Below are 22743 nucleotides of genomic sequence, written 5' to 3'. Positions count from 1 at the left end.
GGGGGAGGATGCTCGAGCGTTTTCCAGAGTGCCTTTTTCTTCGTTATTTATTTATTTCCTTAAGCTCTGGTGTCATGTTCGAGTTGTTTTCCTTGTCCCTGGATCTGAGCATCATTAGCAAGATAATGAAGTTCCCGAATGTGGCGTTAAGTGGCTGCATTCCCATTCCTCCCTCCCTTTTCCCCATCTTGCCTGCAGCTCCAGGGACCGGCGTACCGGGAGATGTTAAAACAAAAACAAGGGGAGGTGCTGCTGGTGATGAGGGAGAAAAGGGGCTCTGCCAGCCCTGCCAAGCCCCCCTGTTGGCTCTGGGGAGGGGGGCACAGCCTTTCCCACCTCCAGCATGCCCCTGGACCAGTCCCACCAGTATCAGGACAAGGCACAGACAGGGAAAAGGGAGAGGAGGGGAGGGGGGGGTTCTGTCGTGATCCGTGTTTGCAACAAAATTCGCCTCATCACAAGAATTGTGTCAATAGCATCAGGTTGTTTATGGGGGAAGGGGAGGGGTGAGTAACAGGAATGTGTGTGAGAGAGAGAAATGGGGGTGGGGGGCTCGTTCTTTATCAAGAAACTATCAAAAATAAACGCGCTGTGGGGCTGGATGCCGGGTTTGGGGTGGGTAACACAGCATCCCCCTCTTCCCTTATCCACAACACCCCCCTGGCCCGGCATCCAGAGAAGGAACAAAGCTCCGGGAACGATTAATCAAGTGGCTTAATAAAAAAAAAAAAAAAAAAAAAAAAAAAAAAAGAAGTATAAATCCCTGCGGGCTGCGTGGTGCTGGTGGTGCTGCTGCTGCCGAGGAGCTGGCTCTGAGACAGCCACCGGGAGGGACGCGCCAGCCCTCCCCTGCTCTCCTCTCCTCTCTTCTCCTCTCCTCGCCTTCCCTCTCCTCTCCTCTCTCCCCGAGCTGCTGCCACACTTGGTTCATTCCAGCTGCAGAAGCTCAGAGCCTTCCATGCGGTGGGATTTTTTTTTTCCTCCTCCCGGGCTGAAAAAAAAAAAAAATTAAGGGGAAAAAAAATATATAAATCAAAATCACAAGCCTGACCCGCTTCCCCTTCACCTCCCCCTTCCTCCTTCCTTTCTCCTCTTCATCCAGCCGAGCCGAGGACTATCCCAATCGCCGAGGGGAAGGAAAAAAGGAGGAAAAACCCAAGAGCGGCGAGCAGCGGACCCCCAGCACGCCCCATTGGTGCCGCTGCCCTTTGACATGCAACCTTGCTTGGCATGGGACCGGCCGGGATGCAGCTGCAGCTTCGGGAGGCACTGCTGGCAGCTGGGCATGGTGGCACTGCTGGCGGCCGAGGGCAGCGCCTGGAGCCGGGCACTGCTGCTCTCGCTGGGGCTGCTGGCAGGATCGGCCATGGGTGAGTGCCGCGGGCAACTTCGGCCGGGGAGCTCCGGGTGCAGCGCCGGCTGCGCGGGGATGGAGCCCGGCAGGGAGCGGGGTGCGGGGGGTGGCACTGGAGGGGTGGCAGTAGGCTGTGTGGTACCGGGGTGGTGGCACTGGGGTGTGTGCCACTGGAGTGGTGGCAGTGAGGTGATAGCAATAGGCTGTGTGGCACTGGGGTGATGGCACTAGGTGGTGGCACTCACTGGAGTGGTGGCACTGAGCTCTGTGGCACTGGGGTGGTGGCACTGGGGTGATGGCAATAGGCTGTGTGATGCTGAGGTAGTGGCACTGAGCTGTGTGCCACTGGGGTGGTGGCACCGGGGTGATGGCAATAGGCTGTGTGCCACTGGGGTGATGATACTGGCATGGTAGCAATAGGCTGTTTGGCACTGGGATGATAGCACTGTGGTGGTGGCACTGAGGTGCTGGCACTGGAGTGGTGGCACTGTGCTGTGTGGCACTGGGGTGGTGGTAGCAATAGGCAGTGTGGCACTGGGGTGCTGTCACTGTGCTCAGTGCCACTGGGGTGCTGGCACACTCTGCCCTGGCACCTCTGAGGGTGTTTGATCCAGACTCCGGAGCTGCATCCTCCAGGAGCAGCAGTTTTCTCCCAGCGCTGCCGTGTGAGAAGGGCTCTGGCTCTCCATGATCTCATTCCCCTGCTCTGCTGGGTCAGGTTTGGGATGAGCTGCTTCAGGAGCTGCTGATGTGCAGCATGACTGTGAAAAATGCCAGCACTGCTCTCCCCTCTGCCTTTCCCTGGCATCTCAATTCAGGATTTCACTGCCCTGCTGCTTGCCCACAGCTGATAGAACAGATTTCTGGATGCCTTGCATGAAGATGGAAGCACTTTCCTCCTTTTCCTCCTGCCTTCCCAGTTGAATATTTCTTATATATGAGCTGGCTGGCCTCAGCAGCCTGGTTTTTATGAAATATGCATGGTTGGGCTTGAAAGCAGAAGAAGACTTGAATTTGGGGGCAGTTTGCTTTGTGTCTCCTGCCTCATTTCCACAGCTGCCCTTGCAGCCAAAGCAGATCCAGGGAGTGAAGTTTATTTCTGGTGTAAACAGCAAATATTTAGGGACTGTCCTTCTGTGTGTGTAGGAGGGGGAAGAGTGGGAGAGCTTGGCAGTGGCTGCTCTCCACACTGTGCAGTGCCCCCATTTCCAAGTTTCCAAGTCCTGTTGTCTTGTCTGCTGTATCCTAGGCTGGAGGAATGTGTGTTTGGGTGTTGATGTGTATGAAAGCTCCTTGGCTTTGGGGTTTTTGTTCTTTTGGGTTTTTTTTTTTTTTTTGGAGGAAAAACTTTATCTGGAATGCAAGGCTGATTTTATTATGTAAGGCAGGTTTCCTTTCAGGGGCTGGGGGATGAGGATTAACTGCTGCTCCTGAGCACTCTTGCAGTGGAGCTGAACAGTTCTGCTGACTGGGAGCATCTGTTAGGAAAGGCTGCAAACCCACCCAAAACAACCTACAGGTCCTTAATAAAGGCTGAATATTTATTTTGGTGGCTATTTTTCATCTCTCCAGCATGAACATTCAGCCTGTGCACGGAGGAAAACCCTTCCAGCAGCTTCTGTTGAGCTTTCCTCATGTGAGCACACTGATGGAGAGATACCTAAATCTCAGATTTACTCTACCAGGGGCTTACAGCTTTTTCTCTTCTTCTGAGCTGTCTGTGGCTTACTCATACTGGATCTTCACTCTGTACCTCACTGAGCATTTAATCCTTTCTTCTCAGGCCCCTGCTCCCTCCTGTCTGCATTCTGAGCTCTCTGTTCTGGATCCTTCAGCCAGAGGTTGCTGCTCTGGGTTGTTTTGCTTTGTGAGCAGAAGACCTGCGAAAGCTTTTTAGCCCTCGGATGGTTTTTTATCTGCATCAGAGCCGGAGGCATTGATCAATAATTCCCCTCTTTAGATTGTGAAACCCCAGCAAGGATGTTTTAGTGAGAGCAGGGTGCCAGCTCGGGCGTCAGTGCCTGGTGCTGGGTGGGCAGAGAGGGAGGGGAGGCACCCACCCTTTGCAGAGTCACCGTGGGTCTGGGGTGCAGTTCCTGGCAATGATTTCAGCCTGTTCTGAATGTGCTGAACCCCTGTGGAACAAAGTTCCAAGAGCTCCAGGCTCTCCCGTTCCGGGGCTGTGCAGGGAGCAGTAGCCAGGAGCTCCCATAGTGTGGCAGCAGAGCTGTGTGCGTGGAGCCATCAGTCAGGAGTTCACAGAAAAAGGGGGAGAAACCCTCCTTCCATCGCATCAGCTGGGCCCTGCCTGCCCAGAAACGTCCTTCTGAAAGCCAGCAGGGGGTTTGGGGTGCCCTCAGGTGCTGCCATGTCCCAGGGCAGGGTGATGGAGCTTCCCTTGGGGGAAGGATGGAGCTGGAGTGGAGAGAAGGTGGTGCCGGGTGGTGGGAGCTTCATTGCGCTTATGGAAGTGCTTTGTGAGGTTGTCCCTTCCAGTCTGGAGTTTATTTTGCCTATGGGAGGTGTTTTGTGTTAGGAAAATTAATCCACAAACACCAGAGGATTATGGCCAAAAAGGAGACAGAGAAGTCCTGGAACTTTATTCTGATAAAGGGAGAGGCCATGGGGCATCCCCTGGGATGTCTTGAGAGAAACCCTGCTCCCATCTCATCAGCTGGGCCCTGCCTGCCCAGAAATGTCCTTCTGAAACCCAGCACGGGGTTTGGGGTGCCCTCAGGTGCTGCCATGTCCCAGGGCAGGCTGATGGAGCTTCCCTTGGGGCAGGATGGAGCTGGAGCGGAGGGAAGGTGGTGCCGGGTGATGGGAAGTTCATTGTGGTTATGGAAGTGTTTGTGAGATTCCTCCTTCTAGTTTGAAGTTTATTGTGCCTGTGGAAGTCCTTGGTATTAGGAAAATCCATCCACAAACACCAGAGGTTTGTGTCCAAAAAGGAGACAGAGGAGTCCTGGAACTTTATTCCAATCAAGGCAGAGGCCATGGGGCATCCCCTGGAATCTCTCACATTTTTTGGAGGACGCAGCCTCCTTTTTATCCCAATTTCCCAGCTGCATTTCCCTTCTCTCTTTCCCCATTTCTGAGGTACTTGAGAGGTTCAGACTCCCCAGAACACCTGATCCCAAAGATTCCCCTCTAATGTACAACCCTCCCTTTTAATTTTTGATTCTTACAGAATTGAGGGGTTTTTCTTCCCCATTGTTTCTTTCGTATTTCTCAGCAAACCTAAAGTTTATTTGTAAAATCAAATATCTTTTTCCATTCACCAATCTAGTGAAATCCTTCCCATTGTTTCTTTTCTCTCCCAGTGCTGGTTTTCTCTCCCAGCAGCCCCACAGCTTGTTTGGAAAGACAAATCCACCATTCCTCTCATTTGTGAGGTTCCTCCCTCCAGTTTGAAGTTTATTGTGACTGTGAAAGTGCTTTTGTGAGGTTCTCCCTTGCAGTTTGAAGGCTGCAGTGATGGTTTCACAGGGATAGGATGGGCTGAGGGCTCTGGATTTTCCTTTTGGCTGTGGGTTGGTGGTGAGACCTGCCTGGCCTCTGGAATGTGATGGTTCTGGAATTCTGTCTGTTGGTTCTGGAATTCTGTCTGTTGGTTCTGGAATTCTGTCTGTTGATTGTCAGTCCGGTGGGCACAGCAGTGCTGCTCTCACCCCTTTCTGGTATTTTCTGGGGAATCAACTGCAAGGTGAATCAGGGGCATGTGGAGGCCCCGTGGGTGTGGATAAACACAGATAAAACACATTTTAATGGCCTGTTCTAAAAGGGTCTTGACACCATTATTTACACACTGTGCTTTATTAGTAGCACCTTGCTTGGTACTGGGTTAAGGGAGGATGCAGCAGCTTGAAACAGCAACTCATCAGTTTTAAAGCCCTGTAATTATTATTTTTTCTCGATGGAAAACAGTTTTTTCCCAGACTTCTCTTCTAAAGCTGTTTATGAATTTTGTTTGTGATGGATTTGTGTCCCAGGTGTGGCTGAGCGTTGACCAGGGGATGTCAGTGCTGTGGGATGAGCAGAACTGAGCATTCCTCACTTCTCTGCACCCAGGGAATGGTTCCTGCTCTCAGCCACTTCCAGCAGCATTCCAGGGATTTCCAGCCATGGAATTATTGCTGCCCTCCTCAGCTTTCTGAGAGCCCAGCTGGGTGGGAAATGCCAAATTTCACAGCTGTGCTTCTGTTCCTGCTGCTGCCCTCCCAACCCCTGCCAGAATTTGGCCTGGATCTTGACCAGAGGAAATTGTTATGATAATGTTGAGGGTTAGTTGGGGGCAAGGTCAGGCAGCCTTAACTGGTTTTGAGCCCGCAGCATTGCAAGCAAAGTCTTTTAAACTCCATTTTTATCAGGAGTATCCTGAGACACAGGGCTGGAGTAATTTTTCACAGGCTTTAGTGAAATTATAACAAAGCTCTGTTTAGCTGAGTGGATTTTAAATAATACTTCTTTACTCTCCTCCATGTTTCCAGGCATTGGGAGGTTCAGAAACACCATGAATAGGCCTAAATTTAAATTAGGCTTTTTTTTTTTCCCAACAGAAAATAGAGCAAATTCAAATGGAAGGGGAGAGATAAGACTTTAAGGGCTACAAAAAAAAAAAAAAAAGGGAAATGATTAAGTAGTAAAGATTCTCTAGTGTTGGAATTGTTGAGTGCAGCATTGAGCTGTCTCTTTGACATGCACAGAAATGTCAGAGGTGCTGGAATCCCATTGATTGGCTCCAATATCCAGTGAGGAATGATGGGAAGGGAAAGGGAATCAGGATTTAAGGGGAGTTTAAACCGGGTGAGGCTTTTTTTGCTCCACCTGGGAGGAGGTGGAGGAGCTGGTTTTGGTGTGTGAATTATCAGCAGTGTCATTTCCTGAGGTGTGAACACCCAAAGTCCCAGATCAGTGAGGTTGGAAAAGCCCTCCCAGGTCACAAAATCCAAGCTGAGCCCAATCCCCACCTTGTCCCCATCCCAGAGCCCTGAGTGTCACATCCAGACCTTCTTGGACACCTCTAGGTATGAAATTCCAGCACCTCCCTGAGTTGCGATGTCTGACCACCCTTTCCATGCAGAAATTCCTCCTGGATACACCTGGAGGTGGCACAGGGAACATTGTAAACTCGTTGTGTGTAATTCTGGAGTGAAAGATGGAAAATCACAGCCCAGAGGGGCTTTTTTCCAGAATTCTGCTTGCCAAGCAAGGATTGCCTTAGGAGGACACAAGAAAAAGCCACCAGTGCCACCAGAGCCAGCCTGGTTTGTGTGGGCACCACCTGGGCACGACTGGAGCTGCAACCAAAAAAAATTTCTCAATCCTTGCTGATGTTTCTGCTTTTTCCTCTGTTAATCTTGGGTGTCCTCAGAAGGCAGCTCCTCTTTCCATCCAACCAGCAGGAAACCTACAGCACCCCATTTCCTGCTTTGTAAAAAGGCTTTTTCCACTCCTCTTTCACTCCTGGGCAGTGAAGTAAACAGGGCAGGAGACTTTTTCTCCTTTTAGTGCCTTTATCAAAAGTGATCAGCTCAAGGTTGGGAAGCTCGATGGGTCTGCAGTCTCCATCTCTTCTGGGGTGAAGAGGAGGAGGAAGAGAAGGAAAATGCAGCTTTGTCCACTGTAGGGCAGAGCTGGGGGTCCCATCCTCACATGAGTAAACCCTCAGGCCTGTCATCCAGGGTCGTGCCCTCAGCTGAAGTCTTGCTTAAGGTGAGGGGCCTCAAAGGTTCTCAGCATCTCTGCAGGCCCAGCACTCCGTTCCTCACGTCCAGACATCACTCTGATCTCTTAATTCTGTATTGGCTCGTTGTTTTTGGGGTATTTTCGGTGAGTTTGATGAGGTTCCTTCCCATGGCATGCTGGTCTTGAGGCTGTTTTGCATCTTCTCTGATGCCCGTGTGGGGAGAAGGACAACTTAGCTTCAGGCGGGGTTATACCAATACAACAGGAGCAATTTAGAGAACGGGCTGGTTATTACAATAACAAATAGGTTGAACTTTATTTTAGCAGCAACTGGTTTAACTGGTTTTGCAACTCTTTTTTTCCCCAAAAAATTGGCAGAATTTTGTTAATAACAGGTGTAGCCCCGGGTTTCTTAACCCTCAGGCCTGTCATCCAGGGTCTTGCCCTCAGCTGAAGTCTTGCTTAAGGTGAGGGGCCTCAAAGGTTCTCAGCATCTCTGCAGGCCCAGCACTCCGTTCCTCACGTCCAGACATCACTGTAATCTCTTAATTCTGTATTGGCTCGTTGTTTTTGGGGTCTTTTCAGTAAATTTGATGAGGTTCTTTCCCATGGCATGCTGGTCTTGAGGCTGTTTTGCATCTTCTCTGATGCCCGTGTGGGGAGAAGGACAACTTAGCTTCAGTCGGGGCTATACCAATACAACAGGAGCAATTTAGAGAACGGGCTTGTAAATTTGATGAGGTTCTTTCTCATGGCATGCTGATCTCGAGGCTGTTTTGCATCTTCCCTTATTCCCCCTCCATGTCCCCTCCACCTACCTCTGGGGAGAAGGACAACTTAGCTTCAGGCAGGGTTATACCGATATAAAAGAAGCAATTTACAGAATGGTCGGTGATTACAACAACAAACAGGTAGAACTTTACTTTAGCAGCAACTGGTTTTGCAACTCTTTTTTTTCCCCCCAAAAAAATTTGGCAGATTTTTACTTATAACGGGCAGAGCAGTGGGTGCTCCAGGAGGTGCTGGAAGTCAGGGAAGGAGGCAGGAGCAGGAGGGCCTGGCCAAGGTCACCCAGCAGGAGCAGCCTGGATGTCACTCCTGCGTCATCCCACGCTGAGCACCAGCACGGGGATGTGATGCTGCAGCTCCTGAGGTGCTTTTTGAGAAGCCTCCCTGCCGCAGATGAGCTTGGAGCTGTGTCTGTGCAAAGGCATTTTCACAGTGGTTACACTGGAACAGAACAATTCCTGCATCCCATTTATCAAAATGTCCGTGATTCCCATTTCCAGACAGATAAACCAACGGTGAATCTCAAATAAAGGTGTCTTTGTCCAGAACGTTTTAACACAAAAGGAAGGGAAGATTTGTTCCCCTGACCTCTGGGATGGGAAGTCTGTTCTGCCCTGCTGAAATGGCTTTATTTGGGTTTCATCCACCTGCCTTGCTGCTTTGTTTCAGCGGAACATTTTACCTGGTGCTCAGCTGTCACTTCAGTGCAGAGCAGGGCACGGTCACAGGCTGGTAATCCCAGCCCCAGCTGCATGAGGAGGCGCAAGGAGGGCTGGAATAGCCAAGAAAGATGAGTTAATCACAGGCAGAGAATTAACCACAACTGGGGATTTGCTGCTTCAGTGCTCTGCTGTTATTTGCACACTCCCCTGACTCGCAGGAGTTGTCAGAGCCCAGTTCCTGCTGCCTCCCCTGGCTGGGGGCACTGGGGGATCTTCCCTTCCCCATCCCTATGTGAAAAATGCATTTTTATAATGGGCCTTTCACAAATATTCAAATGAATATTATATGTGTTATGTTAGAAAGTGATGCTGTATTAATTTTCTTAAGTAGTGTGTTAAATATAGTTGTAGGTTATAATGTTAAAATAGGAACTATGTCTCTGGGGTATTTTTTTTAAAGAAAAAATATCCCACAGACATGAGGTACTTGCACCAGATAGCAGCCACAGGACACCTAAATCCTCCAGAGAAAAAGAATTTATTGCTCTCTTATTAGAAGAAATTAACTTTTTTCCATGTCAGGATTAAGAGGAAGAAGTTGACACTGCCCAGACAGAATCCTGTGTTTGAATGGAATTTATGCATCATGGATGAGGTGTATGAATATGCAACAGGCTGTTGCTTTTAAGGGTTAATCCTCTGTTAATTTGGGTCCTTTTTCAGGCTTATTTTGCCCAGAATGAGGTACCTGGACTGTCCATAACTCTTTGTTTTCACTGTCTGATATTCTCCTAAATCCTAATTGTCCACATTTTTATTCCTCTTATTATATTCCTATTTTTATAACCATTTTATTACCATTGAACTTTAAAATTTTTCAAAAACAAGTGATTGGCGTTTTTCACACCTACAACAGGGATAAACAGAATTTGCAAAATGATTTACAGATTTATTCTGCAGAGAGAGATCTTGGGATGTTTGTGAGGAGCTTTCAGCAGGTACAAATTGCACGAGGTTGATTAACTGCTCAACTTTTATGTGCTCTTGGTTCTCTCCCTTGATTGCATGGAGGGAATTCAACCATTTCATGTACAATTTGGGATTAATTGTGAATGACATTTTGAGGTGAAAGTTGTCTGTCTGCCACTGAACTTCAAGCCGAATTGTCAAAAAAAAGTCAGGAATAAAACCAAGCGCAGTTTCTGTTGCAGGAATGATTTGCACAGCTCCTGTAATTTGCACAGAATTTTGTATTTTTCATACCTTTAGATCCATGTTTTATGCAAAGACTGCAGCTTTTAAAAGCAAAGTGTGCTCACCAGAGATGGGGAGGTGTGCACTGAGAATTTGCCAGATGCATCAGGGAATTGGATGCTGGATTTTGGCACAGAGGATGCTCTGGACCTTCTGAATTTAACCTGCCACACACTCTGCCTTTGAAGCAGTTCCTTAAATTATGTGAGCTCCAGCTTCTTGCCTATGGAGGGGGAAAAGCAGTGCTGTACTAATAGTATTATCTAATTAATTATGAAGATGAATGCCTGCAGGATGGCAGAGATCAAATGGAGAACTTGTTTCCTTGTTACGGTTCCTGTTATTTATCAGCAGTTTATCAATATTTTGTTTAGTTAATTTAGTGAAAGCAGAGTTTGAAATAAGATTTTTTTTTTTTTCCTGGTGGCATTTATGTCATTACTTTTGGAGTTGCATGGCTTGAGGTGGAGTTTATTTTCTGGAAAAACGGGAAGAGTGGGATTTTAGGCACAGGAGGAATGGGATTTTAGGCACAGGAGGAGTGGGATTTTAGAGACAGGAGGAGTGGGATTTTAGGGACAGGGGGAGTGGGATTTTAGAGACAGGAGCAGTGGGATTTTAGGCACAAGAGCAATGAGATTTTAGGGACAGGAGGAATGGGATTTTAGGGACAGGAGCAATGGGATTTTAGGCACAGGAGCAATGGGATTTTAGGCACAGGAGGAATGGGATTTTAGGGACAGGAGGAATGGGATTTTAGAGACAGGAGGAGTGGGATTTTAGGCACAGGAGGAATGGGATTTTAGGGACAGGAGGAGTGGGATTTTAGGCACAAGAGGAATGGGATTTTAGGGACAGGAGGAATGGGATTTTAGGCACAGGAGGAATGGGATTTTAGGGACAGGAGCAATGGGATTTTAGGCGCAGGAGGATTGGGATTTTAGGGACAGGAGGAATGGGATTTTAGGCACAGGAGCAATGGGATTTTAGGCACAGGAGCAATGGGATTTTAGGGACAGGAGGAATGGGATTTTAGGCACAGGAGCAATGGGATTTTAGGCACAGGAGCAATGGGATTTTAGGCACAGGAGCAATGGGATTTTAGGGACAGGAGGAATGGGATTTTAGGCGCAGGAGGATTGGGATTTTAGGCACAGGAGGAATGGGATTTTAGGCACAGGAGCAATGGGATTTTAGGCACAGGAGGAATGGGATTTTAGGCACAGGAGCAATGAGATTTTAGGCACAGGAGCAATGAGATTTTAGGCACAAGAGCAATGGGATTTTAGGCACAGAAGCAATGGGATTTTAGGCACAGGAGCAGTGAGATTTTAGGCACAGGAGCAATGAGATTTTAGGCACAAGAGCAATGAGATTTTAGGCGCAGGAGGATTGGGATTTTAGAGACAGGAGGAATGGGATTTTAGGCACAGGAGGAATGGGATTTTAGGCACAGGAGCAATGGGATTTTAGGCACAGGAGCAATGGGATTTTAGGCACAGGAGGAATGGGATTTTAGGGACAGGAGGAATGGGATTTTAGGGACAGGAGGAGTGGGATTTTAGGGACAGGAGCAATGAGATTTTAGGCACAGGAGCAATGGGATTTTAGGCACAGGAGCAGTGAGATTTTAGGCACAGGAGCAATGGGATTTTAGGCACAGAAGCAGTGAGATTTAGGCACAGAAGCAGTGAGATTTTAGGCACAGGAGCAATGAGATTTTAGACACAGGAGCAGTGAGATTTTAGGGACAGGAGTAATGGGATTTTAGGCACAAGAGCAATGGGATTTTAGGGACAGGAGGAATGGGATTTTAGGGACAGGAGCAATGGGATTTTAGGCTCAGGAGCAATGGGATTTTAGGCACAGGAGCAGTGGGATTTTAGGCACAGGAGCAATGGGATTTTAGGCACAGGAGGAATGGGATTTTAGGGACAGGAGCAATGGGATTTTAGGGACAGGAGCAATGGGATTTTAGGAAGTTTGCTGAGGAGCTTTGTGCTGGGGTGTGGTGGCTCACATTGGGTCACATTCTGTCCCCAGTCCTTCCCTTTCCACGTGTGTAAATCCATAAATTCCATCGGAATTCTCCCCTCCTCTCACTGCTGTGGGCAGAGGAAGCTCTGCACCTTGCAGGGGCTGTGGAGAGCTGCTAAACTCAGGGGTACAGAAAATTGCAGCTCATTTCTCCTCTGACAAAAGGCACAATTCAATGTTCCTTTCCCCTTTATCCACCAAATAATAACACCCAGAAAAAATCCATTTCCTCCTGGAAAGGCGAGGAAAACATCCCATCCTGCAGGAGGATAATGGAGCTGGTGCTTTTCCAGAGGTGATGCCATTTTTAAAGATGCTCCTTGCATTCCCACAGCATATTGTTTATATCCCTCTATTGTTGTTTTGTCTCCATTAGGGAAAGGTTAGGCACAATCCTGGACACTGGGCAGCTGTCAGCAGCATTCCCAAGGGGCTCTCATTAAAGTTAAGCACCACTTGGGCTGTTAATATTAAAATAAGGTTCACCTGCTGGATTAATGAAGGGTTTGAAGGATGGGGAGTTTGTCCCTCATTGTGTGGGGATTTTTTTTTTTTTTTCCCAGAGATGCTTTAGGATTTTAGTTTTTCTATTTTTCATATATTTGTAATCCTGAAGTTCTTTAGTGTAGAACTCTGAACTCCACATGCAGTGTGAGCTGCTGCTTTCCCATTTTGGGCAGACACAATGTCATGGTTTGGCATGAGAGATATTTAGGGAAGCGATGCAAACCTCAAAATTCAACCTCAAAACCACCAAACCAAACAATTCCTCTCCAGGCCTGGCAGTCAAGGACCCCTCAGGCCCCAAGAGATGGAAACAAAAGTGAGTTGGGCTGCAATTGGGGTCATGATCATACCTAAATGTATGGAATTAATTAACCGCAATATATCCCTCATTTGATGGAATTAAGTCTCTTTGGTGGATGGGATGAGATTTAAGGTCATTTTTGAATGGGATGGGATTTAAGGTCTCTTTTGGGTGGGATGGGATTTAAGGTCATTTTTGAATGGGATGGAATGGGATTTAAGGTCTCTTTTGGGTGGGATTGGATAAGGTTTAGGGTCTCTTTTGGATGGGATGGGATGAGGTTTAAGGTCTCTTTTGGATGGGATAGCATGAGATTTAAGATCTCTTTTAGATGGGATGAAATTTAAGGTCTCATTTGGATGGGATGAGATTTAAGTATCTTTTGGATGGGATGGGATTTAAAGTCTCTTTTGGGTGGGATTGGATGAGATTTAAGGTCTCTTGAATGGGATGGGATTTAAGGTCTCTTTTGGGTGGGATGGGATGAGATTTAAGGTCTATTTTGGATGGGATGGGGTTTAAGGTCTCTTTTGAGTGGAAATGGATGAGGTTTAAGGTCTCTTTTGGATGGGATGAGATGGGATGAGGTTTAAGGTCTCTTTTGGGTGGGATTGGATGAGGTTTAAGGTCTCTTTTGGATGGGATGAGATTTAAGGTCTCTTTTGGATGGGATGAGGTTAAAGATCTCTTTTGGATGTGATGGAATGAGGTTTAGGGTCTCTTTTGAGTGGAAATGGATGAGATTTAAGGTCTCTTTTCACCCCAAACCATTCCAGGATCCTGTTTTTACCTTTTCCCTGGTGTCTCCCTGACCCAGGGCCCTTCTCCAGCGGCACGGGCAGGGCTGGTTCTGACCCTGAGCAAGATTAAAGGCAGAAAAACCAACCCTGCAAGGCCCCTGCTGGTGTCACCTCTTGGTAAACACCTGCACTTCTTCCTACTGAGTTAACCAGATTCATTTAGCAAGAGCAAGTTCATTTTGCTGGATTTCAAATGCCGGCTTAGGGGAGGCTCTGTCATTTGTTCCTCCTGGGAGCACTTCCCAATCTTAAATTAGAGAACAAATGATGACCTTTTTTTACCCAGGAGTCCAACACTGAGGGCTGTTACAAGGAGTTTTTTGCCTTTTTTCTTCCATGAAATGCAGTTAGCAAATGAGACTTTTGACAAAAAATCCCCAATTTGAACGTAGAAGTCGATTCAATTCGCCCCCTGTTAGCTCCTTGATTGAGAGCTATGTAGATTGAAGAAGAAAGGTATTGATCTGCTTTGGGGATTGAAAACTAAGATGAAGTGGAATATGTCTGTGGGTGAAAATGAGGTTTTAAATGGATGGAGGAGGCGAGAGAAAAATAAAACACAATGTGATGTTAATAGGAAGGAGTTTTGGGTTTCTCTGGTGGTTCTGCAGAGGTGGAGAGGGCACAGGATGCTGAAGTTGTACAAGTCATGGAAAATCAGTGTTTGGCTCTAAATTGGGTCAAATCAGCCCCAAAAAAGTCCTGGTTTTGGGCTATCAGAGTTCCCAAAATTCTGGTTTTGGGCTATCAGAGCATCCATCAGTTCCCAAACTCTGTTTGGACAGAGGGACATCCCTTGTTGAACAGAGCTGACAGATTTCAGTGCCCACAGCTGATCTTTAACATCCCCTCCCAACCATTCCACCATTCCCTGAAATAAAAATAGAGATTTTGCCATTGTAAATGTGAAACTCAGGTCTAAATGAACTGAAAAAATTCATTATAATTGAAATGTTTCACTCTTTCTCCACATAATCTGCTAGGAGCCTTCTGTAGCTATTATTCTCTGGGGCATGTGACTGGCTTGTTTTTTTGGCTCATTGGGTGAAGTGAATTATTAACTTTTATTTATTAACTTTCCTCTGTACTGTCAACTCCAGGTGACTTTCATTGATTGCTCAAGGTGACAAGGAGGCATTAGGTAATAAATATCAAGTGCTGCAATACTTAAAGGAAGTGAATATGAAAGTGCTGTTAACGGAATCAAGTAAAAATTGGATTTATACCCCTAACAAAAATTCCCGGGAGAAATTGCTTTCTGTTGGACTCTTTTTGTAATTCAAATCCAATCACACAAGTGTGAGCTGCTGTAATACAATTGCCTGGCAGAGAGAGGGGTTTTGTTGGAAGATCTCAGAGCACTTGTAAACACACGGAACATTTCACTTGGCGCAGCGTGGGGAGGCGAGGACGGCGGTGCAAGAGTGAGGAGCTTTTAATAAGTGCAGTCTCTGCCTTGTTCCGAGTGATATTTTTAATTTAGCTCAGATCTGGAGGTGTGAGATGCTGGGGATGGCAGTGGGTGAAGTGGTTTCTTCTGTTTTGGCTGCTGCAGAGATTCTCTGGGTCCCTGAGGGATAAAAAGGGCCTGTGGCCTCTCTGCCAGCACCAAAAGGGGATTTGTGTAACTTCTGGGCTTTCAGGGAGTAAAAAAAGCATGAACATACAAGCTGGTTCATGAATTGATGTGTAAAATCTAAATTAGAATCCAAAACATGGCGGGAAAGGGGAATAAACCCCATGGAAATCCCTCAGATTAAAAACTTTTCAGTGCAGATTTAGTTCCAAAGGAGCTCGGCCCGCTGGGCTCTCTTTAAACCATCAGGATGGAATTGTTGATATTGGGAGAATTCCTATAGCAAAGGATGGAATTGTTGATATTGGGAGAATTCCAAGGGCTGAGGGCTTGGAAATTCTTAGGGAGATGGGATTTGGAGTCCAACATCTCCCTTGGGCCTTGAGGGAACATTGAATTTTGCAGCTGGACACAGAGCTCCCGTGGCAAAGGGAACTTTAAGTGTTTAACGGTGACAGAAAGAGACCAACAATGAAAGATTTTCATGAGGAATTCTTTTATTTTGGCTCCACTATGACTTGGGATGGATTTCACCTTGAATCTTCCTTCACCTTCTTCAATTTTTATTTTCTTTTTTTTTTTTTTTTTTTTTTTTTTGAGATAATCCTAACACCCGAGATGAAAATGCCTTCGAGCCCCCTGGATAAACCATTTAAATGCAAATATTATTTTACCGCAAAATAATTGAAATACAAATTGAAAAAATTTGTTTTGGCGATAATAATTAGCACCTTGTAAATGAGACTGAGTAAAAAAATGCTGCACATGAGTGGGAGTCCATTTGCAGACACTGGGAAAAAAGTTTTTCATCAAATTACCTTCTGTTTTCTGAGCTTCATTTCAACTGGGGGTTGAGATGATCTGTGTCATTTTTACAGATATCTGCAGTGGAGGTGAGAAAAAAAATGAAATCTTTGCTGTGTTCATCTCAGAGAGAAAATAACAGAAAATAACAGTAAAATTTTCAGGTGGTTTCGAATCAGGCTGAACATTTTAATTGAGGCTCTGACTCTCAGGACAAGATCTTCAAGGATATTTAGATGCTAAAATAAGTGGAGACTTGCCCAGGGGGGGTTTATAAAGGAAATTTGGCTGCACAGCTCAGGTGGGGTTAGGAAAGCTCCAGAGGATTATAAAATATTTGTAAACCTGGGGTTCTGAAATTCCTTTGGAAAGGATTTGTGAACTTGGGTTTTGTGGCATTTGTCACAAATGTGTCACCAAGGGGATCAGTCAAAGCCTCCCATCGTCCATCTTAGTGCCTTTACCACATCTTAAACCATATTTTTTTTTGAGGATAAATCTTGGTTTGACAGGAAAAGTGCAGAGGAGCTTTGAGGTCCCTTTGAGGCAAAGCATTCGGCAATTCTGAGGCTGAATCCTCAAAAGCACTGGAGGAGCTGAGAGGCCACAGAGGGAATTCCCAGAGTGAGTTCCTCACCCCAGAATCTGCATTGTGAAAAATGACTATTTTATAAAAAAATAGACCAAAAAATGAAAAATTTGAAAAATTTATGAGAAATGAAAACTTCGAAAATTTTATGATTTTTAATGAAAATACTTTAGATTTTTAATGAAAATATTTTATTGGCTTTTTGCAAATATTAAAATGAATATTATATGTGTTGTCTTAGAAAGGGATGCTGTATTAATTCTCTTAAGTAGTGTGTTAAATAGAGTTTTAGGTTATAACAAAATATTAAAATAGAAACGATGTATTGGGAGGAATGGTGGATTTGTCTTTCCAAACCAGCTGTGGGGCTGCTGGGAGAGAAAAGGAACAACGGGAAGGATTCCACTGATTGGTGAATGGCAAAAGATATTTGATTTTACAAATAAACTTTAGGTTGGTTGAGAAATGAAACTGGACATTGAAAGGTGAAAGAAACAATGGGGAAGAAAGCCCCTAAATTCTGTAAGAATTAAAAATTTAAAGAGAGGGTTGTACATTAGAGGGAAATCTTCTGTATCAGGTGTTCTGGGACGTCTGAACCTCCCTAGTACCTCAGAAATGGGAGAAAAAAACCCCCTAAATTCCATAAGAATTCAAAATTCAAAGGAGGGGTTGTACATTAGAGGGGAATCTTTGGGATCAGGTGTTCTGGGCAGTCTGAACTTCTCAAGTACCTCAGAAATGGGGAAAGGGAGAAGGGAAATGCAGCTGGGAAATTGGGATAAAAAGGAGGCTGCGTCCTCCAAAAATTGGAGAGACCCCAGGGGATGCCCCATGGCCTCTGCCTTGATTGGAATAAAGTTCCAGGACTCCTCTGTCTGCTTTTTGGACATAAATCTCTGGTGTTTGTGGATGAATTTTTTGGTTTTTTTGTGCTCGGGGTGTGGGGTGAATTCTGTGACACAGCTCCAGGATTTCACCTGAATCTGAAGCTGCTGCAGTGCCACAGGGGCCAGACTTGAAATGTGGAACATGTGTACCAAGAAATGGATTTGCTGAGAAGTGGAGAGGGCAGAAACCTGGCATTGTGTTTAAAGTCTTATCAACTGGAGCTGCTTAATTTGATTTTTCAAGCGTTGCTCTTCCTGGGGCGCTCAGGTTTTTTGTTTGCTTGGGGTTTTTGGGCTGTGAATGTCTGAACTCCTTCAGCTCTGTGGAAATCAGTGGGCCTGGCAGAACCAATGTCCCAAAGGCACCAAATAAAGTCACTTTTGTCACAGCACAGACACACCTGTGCTTAGATGGGTCCAGCACAGAGGAATTTGCTGGTTTGTCTGCAGAAAGCTCAGGGGGTTTTTCCTCAATTTTTCCTGGACATTTAAAATTTTTTTTTTCCTAATATCCAATCTGAACCTCCTCCTAATTAGGAAAATTAGGATATTTTCCTAATATCCAACCTCCCCTCCTCCTGGCAGGGAGGAAAACTCAATTTCCCTGTGTGGTTTTCAGTTGTGTGGTGGCTCAATTGGGGCTTCTGTGGAATCCCAAACGTGTAGGAAATTTTCATAACCGTCCAGGACAACATTTTTGATTGGGAAAGGAAGGGAGTGTGTGAGAAAGTTCATTACAAGAATGTAAACATCAGAAGGCTTAGAAAAATCTTAAAAATCAGGGTGGTGCTTCTGGGCTCGGCAGAGCTGAATTCAGCTGAAATGCACTTTTTTTTGGTGCCCTTGCATTGCCCAGCTCATCACTCCCTGTGCTATCTGAGATGGAAATCATCCCCTTGATGATGCTCTTGGATCCACGGGCTTTTGATGAAGTTACAGTTAATGGAATGACTCTGCATTATTTATTACCCAGCAGGCTTTGATAGGAGGCTGGAGGTGAAGCTCCAGCTCGGAGAAGGTGAATCCTGAGGGCAGCAAGGCTCCCATTGATCAAGTGTGGAGGAATCAGATTTGCAGGCGTGAAGAGCACCAATCGCTTGGTTTTTAAATCTTTAAAAGTAATAAAATGGTTATAAAAATAGTGATGTAATTAGAGTAATAAAAATTTGCACAGTTAGGATTTAGGGCAATATGAGACAATAGAAACAAAGAGTTATGGACAGTCCAGGTACCACTTTCTGGGGAAAATAAGCCCAAAAAAGGACCCACTTTAACAGAGGATTAACCCTTAAAAACAACAGCCTGTTGCATATTCATACATCTCATCCATGATGCATAAATTCCATTCAAACACAGGATTCTGTCTGGTCAGTGTCAACTTCTTCCTCTGAATCCTGACAGCATCTTCAGGGCTGAGCAAGGCAGGAAGAATTTAGTTTCTTCTGATAATGGAGCAGTAAATTCTCTTTATCTATCATTCTATTCAAACTCTTGTGGTGTGTAAATCCTCACAAAAGTTGGTAATTATTTCCATGGGTTAAAATCAAAGGCTCAGGTGTTTGTGACTCCCTGCCAAGGTCTGGAATCACCCAGGGCAGCCAGAGGGATGTCCTGACACTGATAAATGATGCACAGCACTAAACAATGGCCACAGGAACATTTTTCCCTATTCAGGAGGCAGTGCAAACAGTGAGGGGTTGGTGTGGGTGGGTTTGGAGAGCTCTGAGCATTGGGGTGTGTGACCGTGTTCACAGGGGTCTGAGGATGAGGGGAGAGATGAGGATCTGGCTCCATGTTTCAGAAGGCTGATTTATTATTTTATGATATATATTATGATATAAAAGAATGGAAGAAAGGATTTCATCAGAAGGCTGGCTAAGAATAGGAAAGGAAAGAATGATAACAAAGGTTTGTGGCTCGGACTCTCTGACTGTGATTGGCCATTAATTAGAAACAACCACATGAGACCAATCCCAGATGCACCTGTTGCATTCCACAGCAGCAGATAATCAATGTTTGCATTTTGTTCCTGAGGCCTTTCAGCTTCTCAGGAGGAAAAATCCTAAATAAAGGATTTTCCATAAAAGATGTCTGTGACAGGGGTGAGGTGAGCAAACCTTGGAGGGGCTGCTGGACAAGCAGGGTTTGCCCCTGGTGTTTCAGTGTTTGCCTGTGCATTTCAGTTTTGCTGGGGAAAGGGTTTTTTTTTATGTGCCTGTGGTTGTGGAATGGGCTGTAGAACAACAGGGAATAACAGCATTTCTGTGTGAGTAACAGTAACTACAGCAAATGGCAAAACCCCAAACTGCTGCATGAGGGAGGAGGCAGCCATGGATCCTCCATAAATGATGCTGCTGAGAGCAAGGCACTGTGCATGATTTGATATTTGTTCCCGCTGAATGGTGCAGTGACCATGCATCAGCGTTTGCTAAATTAGATTTTGTTTCTGCTGAGGAACAAAGTGCAGCGACTTGTATTTCAGGAAGCACTTCAGAGATAAATTCAGTCTCCCTCTCTCTCAAGCACTGCCTGGATAATAACATGGTGTAAACCAACAGCTACAATTCTTCCTTGCTCTACACCCCCCTGGATCTGGCCTGGGATTGAAGTTTGAGGAATTGCAAGTAGGTGGAAGATGATTTTTTTCCCCACTGGTTTCCTTTGCACTTGTCACGTCAGAAAACGCCTTTGTTTGTTGTTGTTGTTGTTTACCTCCCGGCAGAGGGGGGAGGTTTGTAGTGACACATTTTGGATGTTCAGGTTTATCTCAGCGTGGAGCTGCTGGAATTCCCTGTCAGGCAGGGCTGGGAGGGAACAGCCGCCAGGGCAGCTCGTTTGTGTTGCTTACTTTAAAGGAATTACACAAATCCTGTTGCTGTGAGTGTTCTTCCGTGGCTGAATCTCCTGTTTCTCCTGGTGGGCTTGGTCAGGGTGCAGTGACTGTCACACTGCCACCTCTGGGACACTGGGCTGAGCTCTGGAGCTGCTTCAGGGCCCCTCTAAATCTGCAGTGACTGGCACCAGAACGGTGCTGGCTCATGTGTCGGGATGGCTTTGGATTTACAGCGGAAATAAAACCTCCCCCGAGCCTCTGCCTCCGCTCCTGGAGCTTGTCCTGTCAAAAGAGCTCTGCTCTGGAGCACAAGGATGTGGTTCCTGCTCTTGCCACCCTTCCTTTCTCTGCATGGCAGCCCCACACTGAAGCCTGGGGGGTTTGGAGCTCTCCTCTGCTCTGCTGCTATTTATTTTTCACTGCAGTGTCTGGTCATGTTAAATTTTGTACCGTGTGGATTAAACTCTGTGTTACAAACTGCAGTTCTTCTGTGAGGGCAGTGCAGAGTAAATATTCCATCATTTCCCTGGGTGAAGCCAGTTAGTCTGGGGATGGTTCAGAGAGTGCCTGTTGCACAAAAGAACTCCTGGAAGGGGAGATTTGGTTAAACCAACGCGTGAAAAAATGGAGAAATTGAGTCACCGGCAGTGAATTACATTGTTGGTGTCTCAGATAAAGTTGTTTTCCCAAAGTGCTGTGGGTTTCCTTAAAGGATTCAATGGGTTTGGAGGTGTTTTCCAGCCTAAATGATCCTGTGATGATCCTGAATGGTGATCCCCTAAATGATGATGCCCTAAGATGATCCCCTAAATGATGATGCTCTAAATGATGATTCTCTAAATGGTGATCTCCTATATGATGATCCCCTAAATGATGATTCCTTAAATGATGAGGCCCTAAATGATGATTCTCTAAATCATGATCTCTTAAATGATGATTCCCCAAATGATGATTCCCTAAATGATAATCCCCTAAATGATGGTGCTGTAAATGATGATCACCTAAGTGATGATCTCCTATATGACGATTACTTCAACGATGATCCCCTAAATGGTGATGCTGTAAATTATGATCACCTAAGTGGTGATCCCCTACATGATGATCTCCTAAATGATGATGCCCTAAATCATGATCCCCTAAATGGTGATCCCCTAAATGGTGATGCCCTTAAATGATGATCCCCTAAATGATGATTCCCTCAGTGATGATTCCCTAAATGATGATCTTCTATATGATGATCCCCTAAATGATGATGCTGTAAATGATGATCACCTAAGTGGTGATCCCCTAAATGATGATTCCCTCAGTGATGATTCCCTAAATGATGATGGCCTAAATGATGATTCCCTAAATTATGATATCCTAAATAATGATGCTCTAAATGATGATCCCCTCAATGATGATCCCCTAAATGATGATCCCCTCAATGATGATCCCCTAAATGATGATGCCCTCAATGATGATGGCCTAAATCATGATCCCCTAAATGGTGATGCCCTTAAATGATGATCCTCTAAATGTTGATCTCCTAAATGGCGATGCCCTAAATGATGGTCACCTAAATAATGATTCTCTAAATGATGATTCTGTAAATGGTGATCCCCCTAAATGATGATGCCTTAAATGTTGATGCCCTACATCATGATCCCCTAAATGGTGATCCCCCAAATAAGGATGCCCTAAATGATGATCCCCTAAATGATGATCTCCTAAATTATGATTCCCTCAATGCTGATCCCCTCAGTGCTGATGCCCTCGGTGATCCCTTGTCCTTGTCTGCAGTTCCTGCACCAAAGCAGAGCTGAGGGATTCATTTCAGGGCCGCACTCCCAGCAAAGCACTCTCCACAATTGAGGGGAGGTGCTGGCAGAGCCCAGCCTGGCCTCAGCTCTGGTTTCCCTCCCTCCCAAATGGGACAGATGCCCACAAACCCATCCCTGTGATGAGCCCGGGGGGTCCCACCCTCTGGAATGTCAGCCCATGGAGAAGGGATGAGGAGCTGGAACACCCCCAGGAACACACCTCAGATTATGGGGGATGGTGATGCAGCATCCCCATCTCTCGGGGAGGAATTCAAGCTGCCTCCTGTCAGACTTTGGGATGGGAAGAAAGTGCCAGAAATTTTGGGAGAATTTTGTCCTCTGTCAACCCCAAATCCACCTGGAACTTGCACAGCACAGGCACCAGCGCTGCCCTTTCATATCTTTCTGCTTGTTTGTGCTCCTGGGCCAAAGGGATAAAGGGAATTGTTTCTGCAATCTTCACAGGAGAAATTTTGAATTTCAGATAAGGTTTTGTCAGTCAAGGATGAGCTGAACTAACTCAGACCTGGAAGCAAATGATAGAACACATAAATTCCCTCAGCTTCCCGGATTTCTTTCCCTGCCTGATGACTTTTTCCAGCAATGTCCAATATAAATGGAGTCCTCTGCTATTACAGCTATTACAGAATATATTACTGCCCAGTTTGGCAGCTTTTGCAAAGCTGTGCTTTGTTTGCAATAAGCAATTTTCTTTTATCTGTGCCCAGAGCACCTCTGGGTCAACGTCGTGAACATGCAAATATTTCAGTAGATTGATTGGATACATCATAAAACTCTGCCTCATTTTTCTATTATTTATTTGTTCTTTCAGATAGATTTATGCCCATTTGTGGCAC

The 22743-nt window shown here is 45.8% G+C and overlaps 1 protein-coding gene across 2 annotated transcripts in view; it reads left to right on the top strand.

The window, feature by feature from the left end:
* Window positions 1-788: 788 nt before the first annotated feature.
* CSMD2 (CUB and Sushi multiple domains 2) overlaps window positions 789-22743 on the top strand; it is a 347705-nt gene continuing 325750 nt past the window's right edge. Inside the window, exons 1-2 of one of the 2 annotated variants that reach the window (XM_064731593.1) lie at window positions 789-963; window positions 1103-1370. In XM_064731593.1, coding sequence (XP_064587663.1) covers window positions 1214-1370 — 157 coding nt within the window. In that variant the 5' untranslated portion in view covers window positions 789-963; window positions 1103-1213. Of the gene's footprint in view, window positions 1371-22743 lie in introns of both variants that reach the window. The other variant, XM_064731594.1, reaches the window with a different exon arrangement.

Source organism: Zonotrichia leucophrys, chromosome 23 (genome assembly GCF_028769735.1).
Source record: "Zonotrichia leucophrys gambelii isolate GWCS_2022_RI chromosome 23, RI_Zleu_2.0, whole genome shotgun sequence".
In the NCBI taxonomy this organism is placed as follows: Eukaryota; Metazoa; Chordata; class Aves; order Passeriformes; family Passerellidae; genus Zonotrichia; species Zonotrichia leucophrys.
The sequence above is the reverse complement of the archived record's forward strand: the minus strand, read 5'-3'. Positions and strand labels throughout refer to the sequence as shown.